Below are 13,703 nucleotides of genomic sequence, written 5' to 3' on the forward strand. Positions count from 1 at the left end.
ATTGGACAGGGCTGGGCACTTAGTAGGTTGGAAAATTAGTTTATGGGTTGTAGTAATTTGGGGATAATTTAGATGCTTGGGGAGTTCAAGCCAGATTAACAAATGAAGGGCACTACAGTGGTGGCAAATTTAGAAATTTTATTATAGCAGATTTCCAGTTTAGAGGAGAGAGATGCAGATAAGTTAGATAGGAGAGGAGCACCATATAAAAGTGAGGAAAGTAGACAGGTAGTGGCAAGGGTGTGTCTGGTGGGAGGGGAAAGGAAGTGGATGTTTCTGTATACCAGACCAAGTTTAATATGAGTTTTCTTATTGTTTTGCTGGATGTGGGTGCCGAATTTTAGGTGTTCATCAATAGTTAACCCAAGAAGTTTAGCAAAGTGAGAGACCTCTAAGGCAGTGTTGTTGTGGCTTACAATTTGGAATGAAAGTTTATCAAGAGGGGAGACTTTTGATGGAGAGAATAACAGAATTTTGGATTTGATGGCATTTAGTGAGAGGTGGTTTTGGAGCATCCATTGTTCAGTGGAGGAGAAGGCAGTTTGGGTTATTATTTGTAGCTGAGGGAGGGTGGGGGAGCAGCAGATTAAAGTGGAATCATCAGCATACTGTACAATTTTGGTATTGGGTATGGCTTTGTGGAAGTCATTAATGAAGATGTTGAACAGCAGTGGACCAAGTGTAGATCCCTGAGGTACCCCGGTGCGGGTTAGAAGGAAGGAGGAGGTGTCCTTCCCCCATTTCACGGCTTGAGACCTACCAGAGAGGTAGCTTGAGAACCAAGATATAGAATTATTGGAGAGATGGAGGTTAGAGAGGTGGTTTAAGAGGTGGGTGTGGGAAATGGTATTGAATGCTTTGGACAGGTCTAGTAGAACTGTAGAGACAATGTTACCAGAGTCACGGGCTAGATTTACTGTGTCTAAGAATGAGAGCAGGGCAGTGGTAGTGCTATGGGCAGGTCGGAATTCATGTTGGGTTGGAGTAACTAGTTGATGTAAGGCTAGGTATGGCATAAGATGTAGGTGGATACATTTCTCTAGGATTTTAGAGATAGGGGAGAGGATTGCTATAGGGTGGAAATTAGAGATGCTGTTGCTTTTGCCTCCCGTATGGAGAGGTAGGATAAAGGCAGCACACCATAGCGTGGGCACATAACATTCCTGTATTGATCTGTTAATTAAGATGCTGACAAGAAGAGCAATACAGTCTAAGGCTATTTTTAGGAATGAAGAAGGAATATTGTCTGGGGCATTGGTGCAAGGTTTTAATTTAGAGAGTAATCTTTTTATGAGGGAGGTAGAGATGGGTGTAAGTTCAAATATAGGTGGGGGATTGGAGGTAGGGAGTTGTGTAGGAGGTGTGGAAGATTGGATGGGTTGGGAGGGTGGGTTGTTGTTAGGGAAGGTTTTGGTCAGGTCAGGGATGGAGTTGGTAAAGAAGGACTTGAATAGGGAGGCTATTTCAGAGTCAGATTTGTTTAGGTCTGGGCAGGGGTTATTTTTGGTACCTGGTTTGAGAATAGAATTGATTGAGTTCCAGAAATGTTTGGGGTTGTTAGATTGGTTGGACTGGAGTTTAATATAGTAGGACTTTTTATCTCTAATGATATATTTTTTAACAAGGTTACGGAGTTGTTTATATCTAAGGAGAGTTTCTGGCAGCTTATTTTGGTGGTAGGTTTATCAAGATTTGTCCCTTTGTAGCATTAGTTTTTTGGTGTCTTTGGTTAGCCAAGGGGTGTACTTAGTTTTGACCCTCCTTGTTCTTGGAGGAGCTAGGGAGTTGAGGATGCTTAAGAAGGTAGAGTTGAAGAATTCTACGGTATTGTCTAGTGGTAAAATGTTTAGTGGGATCCAGTTTGTTTGTTTTAGGGCATCCAAGAAGGTTCTTGGGTTGAAGTTTGTGAGTTTACGGGTGTGGGTATATTGGTGTAGGTGAGGAGAGGAGTGAGTAGCTCTGTGGATGAAAGATGGCAAGTGGTCATCTATAGGGTCAAGAGTAGTGCCAGAGTCTATGACTTTGTTGGGGTCGGTTACTAGGATCCAGTCTAGAGCTGTACCTGGAGGGTTAGTTTTGTTAGGTCTGGTGATAGTGTTAGTTAGTTGGGTAAAGTTGAATAGATTGATGGATATAGTGGGATTTGGGTTGTTGATTTTATTCCAGTCAATATTTACATCTCCAAGTATGACAGTTTCAAGTTTAATATTGGTAGAGGTCCAGAGGAGGATTTCTTCAAGAGTGGAGATGTTATTACCTGGGGGGGGTGTAGAGGGCAGTTATACATATGTTTTTATGGTTATTTAGTTTTAGAAGGCCGATGACTAGTTCAGCATTGTTGAATGGAGGGATAGGATTAGGGTAGGGAGATATGGACAGCAAGTTAGAGTAGATTAAGGCTACCCCACACCCTTTTCTTTTTAAGTGGTCATGTCTCAGGGCTTGGAACCCGGGAGGTAGGATTTCAGAATCACAGATGTGGGGTTTTAGTCAAGTTTCTGAGATGGCTACGATATCGGGTAAGTTATGGTTGAGCCAGGCATGGAATTGGCTCTTAATGCAAAAGATCTGGACAAATCTTGACAAAATGGGGGTACAAATAGGGACATATTTTAAATAGTGCTCTTATAAACTTAGAAATTGCTGGAGTAAAAGGATTTGTTTTAATATACATTTTCTGAGGGATTTGAAGTCCGAAACTCAAATGCATGTCATTATTTAGTGATTACAATCCTGAGATCATCCCAGTGACTTGCCAGGAAAAAAAGAGGAACAGGCCACAAATATGAGCCAAAATTCTGGACACTGCGTAAATCTGTACAGTTGTGAGGTATGATTACATTCCCTTATCCTTTGCTGAAGTTCTTGCTCAGAGTCTGCCTGTAATGCCACATCATTTGCATACAGCAACTTTGTTGACCTGTCCCCTCCAACCTATTTGAAAATATAGTCTATCACCAGTATGAACAGCAGTGGGTGTAGAGCTGAACTCTGATGCATACCCACTCCCACTGGGAACCCCTCTGTGAGGCCGAACACTGTTTATACTTAAGTCATAGGGTCCTTGTACATAGCCTGCAGAAAATCTACCAGTGTTTCTGAGACTTCAAACCACCACAGTACTGCCGAAATCAGCTTACTTGGGACCTTGTCATATGTTTTCTCCAAGTCTAGGAATGCCCAGCTGGACTCTTTCCTCATCTCTAGTGTCTTCTCAACTATCTGTCTGACTGCAAACATCAGGTCAGTTGTGCTGCATCCTGATCTGAATCCAAACTGATCATCCCCCATCTTACTTTCTACTACTCTCCAGAACTTTCATGCAATGTGACAGGAGTTTAATGCCTCTGTACTGCCCAGAGTTGTGGATGTGCCCTTTGTTCTTGTACACTGGCATGAGTATGCTTATTCTCCAGTCATCTGGGATATGCCTTTCTCTCCACACTGCTATTAGTACCCTCAGGAGCCATTTCTCCTCTATCTCACCCAGCATCTTTTATCATATCTGCTGTGACCTCATCTGAACCTGCTGCTTTCCCTGACTTCATCTTCCTTAGTGCCGTTCTTATTTCTTTTGGGATGGGCTTCTCTTCTTCTCTCATCATAGGGTGTGCCTGGGGTAGTACAGCTTCTGTGGGGTTTTCTTCATTTAGAAGCTGCTGAAAGTACTCCTTCCATCTTACTTTGATGTCCTGTGGACTGGTGAGCAGGTTGTTGCTGGTATCCCTTATGAAGGGCATCTAAATATCTCCTTTATCTTTCTGTTTTTGCCTTGCAACTTGATAGTTTTTGTGTCACCTACTCAGTCACTTCCCAGAAGCTGGTAGAGTCTTTCTGATGGCTTGTTCTTTGCTATTGCAACTCCCTTTTTAGCTTTTTTCTTAGCCAACCAGTATTCCTTCCTAGCCTGGTCAGTCTTTTCTATCCCCCAGTTTTTCCTGCACTCACTCTTTCTTTTGATGACTTGCTGGACTTCTGCATTCCACCACCATCTTTCTTTATGTACCTTATTTCCATACCTGGCTTGGCCACATATCAGTTCTGTGGTCCTCACACATGCTGTTTTGAGGTGCTGCCATTCTTCTTTAACTCCACCTATTTCCTCTTCGTCTTGGGGTGCTAGAGCCCTGAGTAATTCCTTGAACAGTTGTACTTTCTCACCAGTCAACTTTCAGGTGTTCAGCCTGGTCTCTGTTGACCTTATAGCCTTATATGACCACTGCTTCCAGCTGAAGTGTTTATGCTGTGGGCTAATTGTTTCAGTGGGGATGACTTTACAATCATTAATTCGACCCCAGTGGAAGTCTACCTGAGTTGCATGTTGACCACTCTTGTAGGTGATCTTGTGACTGTCTCTCTTTCTGAACCATGTGTTGGCTACTATCAAGCCATTTGCCAGACAGAAGTCTAGAATGGCATCTCCTTCTTTATTTCTGTTGCCCCACCCATGTGGACCTAGGCAGTCCTCATATCCTGTTCTGTCTGTCCCAATACATGCATTCATGTCCCCATTATCAACACTAATTCCTGTTGTCCTATTTTATCTAGTAGGTTCTGCAACTGTTGTCTGAATGCACTCTTTTCCTCACTATCACAACCCTGCTGTGGAGCATAGACTGAGATTATGAATACTGCCCTATCATTACAATGGAATCTCATTGCCATGAGTCTGTCACTAATTCTAATGATATCCCTCACTGCCTCCTGAAGGCTCTCACTCACCACAATTCCCATACTGTTCTAGCCTGTCTGTTTCCTGAGTAGTAGACTCTGGATCCCAAGCCAAGTGGCTTCATTGCACTGCTCTTCCATCATGGGATGTCCAGTCTCCTCCGTATCATCATGTCATCCACTTCCAAGCTACATCCTGTCAGTGAACCTCCATTAATTGTAGCAATTCTCATTGCTATTAATTGTCATTGAGGTTTAACAATTCTCAGTTCATGTTTGGTAGTTTGATTGGTTTTACATCCAGCTTTCACTTAACAGAGCTATCCCAGGTAACCCAGGCTGGGCAACTATATACTGACCAGCCAGTAGCTTATTGACTCAGGGCTGCTGGACTTTATGGCTAGCACACACTGGCTACCCTCTTGCCCCCTCCCACTGTTAGCATGGGTCCCTGGCATAGGTTGGAGTAAGCTGGGTCTTCGACCTACTTTAGGCAACATGACGGAATCACCTACAGTCATATTTGTACTGTCAGTTGGCTATCCCTGCCATGGCATGCAATCTGTGATCTGTGTTCTCCTGTCTTGAGGATACTGAGCACCACAGTAGATGCCCAAAGTAGCTGGTCCAGACAACTCTTCCCTCTATAGGGTACCATGTAGAGTCTGTGCAGCTGCCCACAGCTCCATTAATTGGTGAGTTTGAGATGGAAACACTCAGCATGTTTTGCAGAGGTGGGAGGAACCCACAGAGACACATAGTGAACATGTAAACACCAAACAGGCATTGACCACAGGTCAGGATCAAACCTTGTACCTTGTGCATGGGAGGCAAAGGCCTTAATCATCATGCCAAATGGTCTCAATGTATGTATGTAGGCATCTGTGTGTATAGATATATATATATATATATATATATATATATATATATATATATATATATATGTATATACACATATATATATATATATATATATATGTGTGTGTGTGTGTGTTTGTGTGTGTATATGTGTGTATATATATATATATATATATATATATATATATATATATATATATATATATACACATATACACACACACACACACACACACACACACACACACACATATGGGTATATTCATATGCATTGAATACACCCATTGCTGACACTCTAAATATTGATGCCTTTATGCTGAAACTGCTTATGCCAACAAACAATTACACATATGTCAAGAAACAGCCTCAATGCATGCAAACAAAAAAACAAACAAACAAATATATATTTTTTCATTTCTGCAGACAAATTTCTCAAGTCTTGACAGGTAATTCCTCATTTCCAACACAACGTAATGTCATGATGCACAATAAACAGCAGAGGGACACCAAGGATATAGTTTAGCCCCCGTGAACTAATACAATAAAGTGTTGGAAACTATACTACATGATATACAGCTCACTGTAGCTTGCTCATTAGCATTAAATCTTTATATCCCCAGATCTAACAATCGATACAGTCGAAATGACATTACCTTTAACATCAGCAAATACAGAACGATATGATTTAGCAAAACTAACATAAGATATGATTACAAATTGTCAATTCATAAATCATCATTATTAAAGCTCTACAGATACTTCTAGATAACAATTTAAATATAAACCAGGATGCTTTTAATAAAGTTAGAAAAGCATACTGTGTAGCCCATTTAATTCCTAAGGAAATGGGTATTGTTCCAGGGAGACTACCATAAACACTTTGTACCTCCTTCATCCACCCCATTACTGATTACATCAATGTATTTTGTAGTCTTCAAACAAGCCACTTGGAAAAAAACTTGCAAGAAGGCATCATTTTCCAGGAGAAAAAAATCATAGCACTGAAAAATCTAAACTATTCAGAAAGGCTCCTAAATTGTCATTAATCTTTGTCTGGGCTATAATGTAATATTAGTTCAGGCTCTGATTAAAAGTCTCTGCCTTGAACATTCCACTGGTGAACTAAATCCAGACTGGGGAATTGGGGAACCTAATATTAAAAAAAATAATTATAGAAAAAAAATGTGACAGATAAATCACACAAAGCTTTCCAAGATTATGGAATAAGCTTTCCGTTATAGTCATAATCAAATTTGCATGTGTGTGTGTGTGTGTGTGTGGGGGGGGGGGGGGGGGGGGTCCTATCAGAAGCTTGTGTTTTCAGAAATTTGAAATTCATATGCACTAGACCATATGCATAATTTTCCAAAAAAATCAAAGCTTATGAATGGAGATTGCTATTAATTGTCATTGAGGTTTAACATACAAGTAAAATTCAGCTTGTAGTACATTATACAGTATTTGTCATATTAGTTTTGTCTGGAATTGCCATCAGAGAAGTTGAGGGATAGAGTATGTAGACTATTTAAGTCTAAGATATTAGGGAGAGCGAAGGAGAAGGATTAAGTAAGAAGGCAGTATACGATGTGTTAGAGAAAGATTATAGTAGAATACTTGTGTAAAAGAGGAAAAATATGGAGTGTCTGGGGGAGATGTAGAAAGAAGGGTTGTGTATAAAAAAGGGGATGTGATGAAGGATAGGGAGAAGTTTTGGTTGTAGTTCTGGAAAGATGGACTATAGAATAGTTGCCAAGTGATAATTTAAAGATTTGATTGGAGTTCTGGAAAGATAGTTTAAAGAATAGTTGGCAGATGATAGTTTAAAGGACACGTGAAAAGCATCTATATCATATTATGGAACTTTTAAAAGTTCGAACACCATATGGTCGAGACCATATGTTCAAACTCTTAAAAGTTCGAAAATCAAATAAAAAAAAAAAAAAAAAAAAAACAGAAAAAAACCTACCTGAAAGGTACATGGGGGGCTGCACCCCCACACCCCCTGCTCTTTAAATATACCAACTCTGAGATCGCACTACAGTGCAGTCAGTGGAAAACCTCCATTTCCACTATTGAAACATTCAAACTTTTAAATGTTCGATCATATGGTACTGACCATATGACGTTCGAACATTTAAAAGTTCAACAATGTAATACAGACCCTGTGAAAAGGGAGGAGGAGGGGGAGTTGAAGGGGGACAGATTGAGTATTATAGTTTATGCTTAGGAGCATGGGCAGATATGAGAGTCAAGGTAAAGGTTTTTCAGATTGAGTTTGGAGGACTTGCAGGATTTAATAGCAGAGATATCTGGAGATAGGACATTCCAATGTTTAGTTATGGCATAGGAGTAGAGGTTGTGCCCAGCTCTTTTAGTAGGGCTATGTAATTTTAATAGTAGTTTGATAGTTGAGCAGAGCTTTCTGGGTGGGATATAAGGCTGTAAGGTAATCTTTAAGGTGAGGCAGATATCAGGTTTATAGATTTGTTTTTGAGTGAGAGATAGTTGCACGTAATTTAGGTAGTGGGGGAATTCTAACCAGTTTCATTTGTTAAGGCCATAAGATTGGTGAGTGCATTTGTGTAAACTTGTTGCAAATTCGGCAGTTTTATGGTAGCAAGCTTGGAATGTATTCTTTAGGGATGTATGGACATTAGTGAGTATAGGGGCCCGGGGCCCCATAAAGGAGGGGAAGGACTAGGAAGGTATTGGCACGTTCATAGTTATGCAAAACATCATTAGATCAGTGACTGTCTATAAAATGGTAGCACATTTAAGAAGCCAGACTGTGTTGCGTGGGATAGTTTCAAGGGCAAAGTATTAAGATATATCCATCAGTCAAAATGCAAAGAAGTTAACCTTAAGGGTATGTCACAAATGTACACTTCTATGGCTATGACCAACAGCAACCACACCTAACAGTGGCTTTTCAACAGTTCCTTAACCACACAATCAGTCAAGTGCCTTTCAGTGCAAACTTACCAACACTAACTGAAACTTGCCAAGACTGTAATGTCTCACACACACACACACACACACACACACACACACACACACACACTCACAAACACAGTTGCATGGTAATATGCTGCCTCCAGAGATACCCTTCTGACATAACAAAGGTTTAATGTACCAAATAGTCTTAAAATGCACCCACTACAAAATTCCAAAATGTAGATACCTGTAGCTGTAGCAAAGTAGTCACTCTCCAAAAGGCAGGTGCTGACAGCTAATAATTAACTGTTTTTGGTACTGATTCGCATACCTTAATAATCAACCAGCCATAAGCTTATAAAATTGAACAATTGAATTATTTACTTGAAAGAAATAAAATTAAGCAATGTGCTTTGAAAACTAAATATATAAGCAATTATACTCTTACACAGGAAGTACAAAATAGAAGATTTAAACAGACACATGGCATTTATAAACACACTGTCTAACAGCTTCCTAGTCCTACTACCACTAACATAAAACTGACAGAACTGTATCTTCTACTAGCTTTTTAAAGTATTAAGCAGTTGAAGAAGACTCAAAGACCAAATTTTATAAACAATAATCTTAATGGCTCTGGTCATCAAACTTGATCCTTCGAATCCAAAACATCCACAGCATGCTTTAAAAAGAAACGCTGACTGACTTTTTTAACAGTTCTCCTCTAAACTTAAAAGGTTCACATTTCTTGAAAAATGTGTGATGATGTGCCTAGAAACAAATTATCATTGTCAGTTATTCAGTCCATGATGACTCATTTGACATAATCCCCTACATCATTTACATTCCGTATCTGCTCTAGGGACTAGGACAGGAGCTACGGTTGCTGTTTGCTGCATGCTCCTGGTCTAGGAGATACTGTGTCAGAATCTTGATTTTTGTTGTTACAGTAGTCACTGTTTTGCTTCATGGATTTTTCCCCAGTTTTGTATATACCCACTTTTACTTTGACCTGTGTTTGCTCCAGATGTTCATCATCACAACCTAAACCCCAACTGCTGCACTCTTCTGCGTATTTACATTTGACATCTTATTTTTTGAAAGTAATTAACATTTTTATTTGCATTCTTATGAAAATGGTTATCCATCATCTTTATTTAATGACTGCTATTACTTTTTAACTGCTTTGTGTTGTTTTTTTCAGTAATGGGTTTCTCTATATGCATAATTTTACTTATCCCTTAATTTCTTTGACCTATTTTTGTTCTATTTGCGCTTCATTACTACCTAAATTCCTTCACTCTTCTCTGCATTTTGGTGTCTCATTAGTTTTAAAAGCAATTAACTTTTTTGTTTTACTTTTATAAATCACATCTTTTGTTTAATGTTGCTGTTACATTCGATCCGATGTTTGAGGTATTTAGAGATTTAGTTCAGTAGGATTATCTGTTTACACATAGTTTTGCTTACTTCTGCTACCTCTTCAACTTGCCAGTACATGTTCTCATTGCTTATACCTAATGAAGTTATTTTTCAATTATTCTCTTTAGTTTGTAGAATCAACCAGGGTTATCAGTGCCTAACCTCTGTTGTTGTTTGCTACTTGCCTGAAAATCCCATTTCCTAAAATGTGCTTAGTCAATACTTTACTTTTAGTTTTGCTTAATGATGTTAGATAATTACTCAGTTTTGCTACTACATTTGCTTTTTGGGTTTTGTGTTAATTCATGTTCTGCCATGTGCATTTGCAGATGTAGCTATTTAGAGTTTTTATATGTTCTTTTCCATACTCAACTCCTAATTTATAATTTGATATCACAGATATGGGTAGACACTTGTTTACCTTTATTAGATACTGCCTGCTAACTACATAGTGGATTATGAATGGGTCGCTGAGCATAAACTGCTTATTATGTGTTCAATATGGATTCGCTCTTGAGATGAATCTTGCCATTCATGTCAAGAAAACATAATAAAGAGTTATGATCACAGACCCGATCATAATTCTTTGTAATATATGGAGCTTTATCTGCTCTATGTACTACTAGTTACAGAAAAAAAGCCATAAAGCATTTAGTGAGCATTACCAGAAAGGCAGTAACACACTTGATTATGTTACACAAAGACAGGGACACATTACAGGCACAGACAGCAGGCAGAAACATTTTTTTTTATTCTGTCACTATCATTTCCTGGTCAGTACAGGCAAATTTAACTGCCTAGTATGATACTTGATCTTAATAATTGAAGCAAGTGCTGCCTAGCATTTGTTAGGATTGGGTCTCATGCTGCCAACTGATTTGCCTTTTTCTGGATATCAGAGCATAATCATCACACTCCATCCCCCACCTTAATTTTATTTGTATTAGACTTGGTATATTAACCCCATCTGCTCCAGAATGAAAATACCCGGTGTAAAACTGGAGCCAGTGATAACGAATGAAATATATACTTAGATATATGGGTGGGCGGATCACCTTTAAAACCTCGAAACCGCGTTTGCCCGAAACACTAACGACCGAAACGAAAAGACCGAAAACATAAAACGCCGACAACGCAAAACACCGAAAACCATTACACCAACACAGTACACTACATAACATATGCACTATCCCTAACCCAAACCCTAACCCTAAGGTCCGACACTACCGCACACTTACCCTACCTGCACCCTAACCCTAACTCACTTAACCCACCCCTAACCCACAGTCCCTCACTATCGCACACTTACCTGTCCGCTCCCTAACACTAAATCCCTCACTCGATCGCACTTACCGAGTCCCTAACCCACAGTCCCTCACCATCGCACACACACCCTACCTGCACCCTAACCCTAACTCACTTAACCCACCCCTAACCCACAGTCCCTCACCATCGCACACACACCCTACCTGCACCCTAACCCTAACTCACTTAACCCACCCCTAACCCACAGTTCCTCACTATCGCACACTTACCTGTCCGCTCCCTAACACTAAATCCCTCACTTGATCGCACACTTACCGAGTCCCTAACTCACAGTCCCTCACCATCGCACACACACCCTACCTGCACCCTAACCCTAACTCACTTAACCTACCCCTAACCCACAGTCCCTCACCATCGCACACACACCCTACCTGCACCCTAACCCTAACTCACTTAACCCACCACTAACCCACAGTCCCTCACTATCGCACACTTACCTGTCCGCTCCCTAACACTAAATCCCTCACTCGATCGCACACTTACCGAGTCCGTCCTTTTCGGTCATCTGCGTTTTCGGTATTCTCGTCCCGTCGGATTCCGTTTCGGGCAAACGCGATTTAGAGATTTTAAAGGTGACCTGGGTGGGCAGGTGTCTGGAGTCATGCAGGTGTTTCTGAGAAGTATCCTACTTTCTATTGGAAGTGGGATAAGTTATATAGTATTTGGTATATAGATTTTGTATTAATTGCACGGCCAGATTTTTTTTTGCCAGAAATACTTTCCAAGAGCCTTTATACCTATTTTCAATGTCTGTGGGTTCAGACATATGATGGAAAGTTATACAGACAAGTTTGTATACAGCGGGGATCGCATGGATTTACAAGAGTTTGCTGTAATTGGAGCATCACTCAAGCAGAAGAGGTCTATGTGTCAGCAGATACAGGTTCAGATGGACTGATTTGTAAGGAGATAGATGTATATATTTTAATAACCCTGGGAGGCAAAGAGATACCATGGCAAAATCATACTTCTCAATCTCTTAGTTCAATAATCAAGGACAAAGCCCAGAAATGTAGGCAAATGCCAAAAATCAGGGACAGATTTTAAATATTGCTGTTATATAATTAGATGTTAAAAATTGCTAGAATAACAAGTTTTGTATTATCACAAATATTATGAAGGTTTATAAAGTCTGAAACTCAAATGCCTGTCATTATATTATGAGAGCAATCATTAAAGATTTTTTTGAGAAGCACTGATCAAAATATGAGGCAAAATTAAGGACATTCTGCAAAAATCAAAGACATTTGATAGCTATGTAGTCAGTGGACTTCACAAGACTAATTTGAATTTGTGTGAATCAAGTTAGAATATTTATTCCTGGGCAGTTAAAGTATGTTGAAAGGAAGGAGGAAAAAAAGAAGAGTGGGTCAAAGTAAGAAAATTAATTTCTTTCCTTTCTCATCAATTTTGTTTGGGCCATCATTGGATGAAAAAGTTTATATGTACTTACTAGGCATAATGTCAAGGAAACTGCTAAGGAGCCTAGCCCAATTTCACAACTGTCTAAGAGCACTGTCTGCTTAAGTAGCTAGCCTGGAATCACATAGCAGGCAAGTTGAAGTTGAGGGAATCAAACACCCGACTACCGGAATCAGCTCATTAAAAACTCACAGCATTAATCCTCTCAGTGAAATTAAGGTTGAAAACAAATGGTCTAAAAAGCATCTGAAACCATATGGCTTCTGGGAGTCTAGCAGCCTGCCAGATACCCTGCTTTTAGTTATTTTCTACAGTTATTACATGCAGTCTTAGCCAGTTAATATGTGTTGAAAGGACAGAAAGTATCAAAATCAATTTCTTTCCTTACTTGTCATTTTTGTTCAGACCATTATTGTATGAAAAGGCTTGTCAGCAGTTACTGCACACATGGTCAAGGAGACCACTGAGAAGCCTAGCCAAATGTCATAACTGCCCAAATTGTTTAACTGCTCCTAGTGATTTGCTCAGAGTTACACAGTGGGCAAATGGAGACCAATGGAATCAAGCCCAGCACTACAGGAACTGCCTTAATGCTCTGCGCTAACTAAAGGTTGAAAAAAGTTATAAAATGCACCTAAAAGTCTCTAAAACCCTATGGCTTCTGGATGCTTAGCAGCTTCCAGACTCCCTGCTTAATTCAATTATTCCATCCACAGTTAATATAGTGCAGTCTTACCTAGTTATGGGTATGTTAAAAAGGAGGGAGAAATATGAAGAGTAAGACAGAATGTGAAAATAATTTCTTTCTTTATTCATGATTTTTGTTAAAGCCATCATTAGACTGAAAAGTAGAAAAATCAAGTTTAAAATGTGCCTCAGAGCATCAAAAAACCCATGACTTCTGGAGGCCTAGCAACATGCATACCCCCTGCTTAATTCATTTAGTTCCCCCATAGTTGTTATAATACAGACTTTGACAGTTAGGAAAACCTTGAGGAGTCTAGCCCAGTTTCACATTTGTTCCAAAGTACTGTCTAAGTGACTTAATCATGCAGTAGACAAATGGAGGC

The 13,703-nt window shown here is 39.7% G+C and overlaps 1 protein-coding gene across 2 annotated transcripts in view; it reads right to left on the reverse strand.

The window, feature by feature from the left end:
* LOC122798246 (gamma-aminobutyric acid receptor subunit rho-2-like) overlaps window positions 1-13,703 on the reverse strand; it is an 817,188-nt gene that overhangs the window by 786,690 nt on the left and 16,795 nt on the right. Inside the window, exon 2 of one of the 2 annotated variants that reach the window (XM_044067049.1) lies at window positions 9,514-9,526. The exons of the other annotated variant lie outside the window; for it this stretch is intronic. Within the exon in view, the coding sequence (XP_043922984.1) occupies window positions 9,514-9,526 (13 nt within the window). The remainder of the gene's footprint in view (window positions 1-9,513; window positions 9,527-13,703) is intronic. 2 annotated transcript variants of the gene reach the window in all.

Source organism: Protopterus annectens, chromosome 1.part0, assembly GCF_019279795.1.
Source record: "Protopterus annectens isolate FY-2018-M chromosome 1.part0, PAN1.0, whole genome shotgun sequence".
NCBI lineage: Eukaryota > Metazoa > Chordata > Ceratodontiformes > Protopteridae > Protopterus > Protopterus annectens.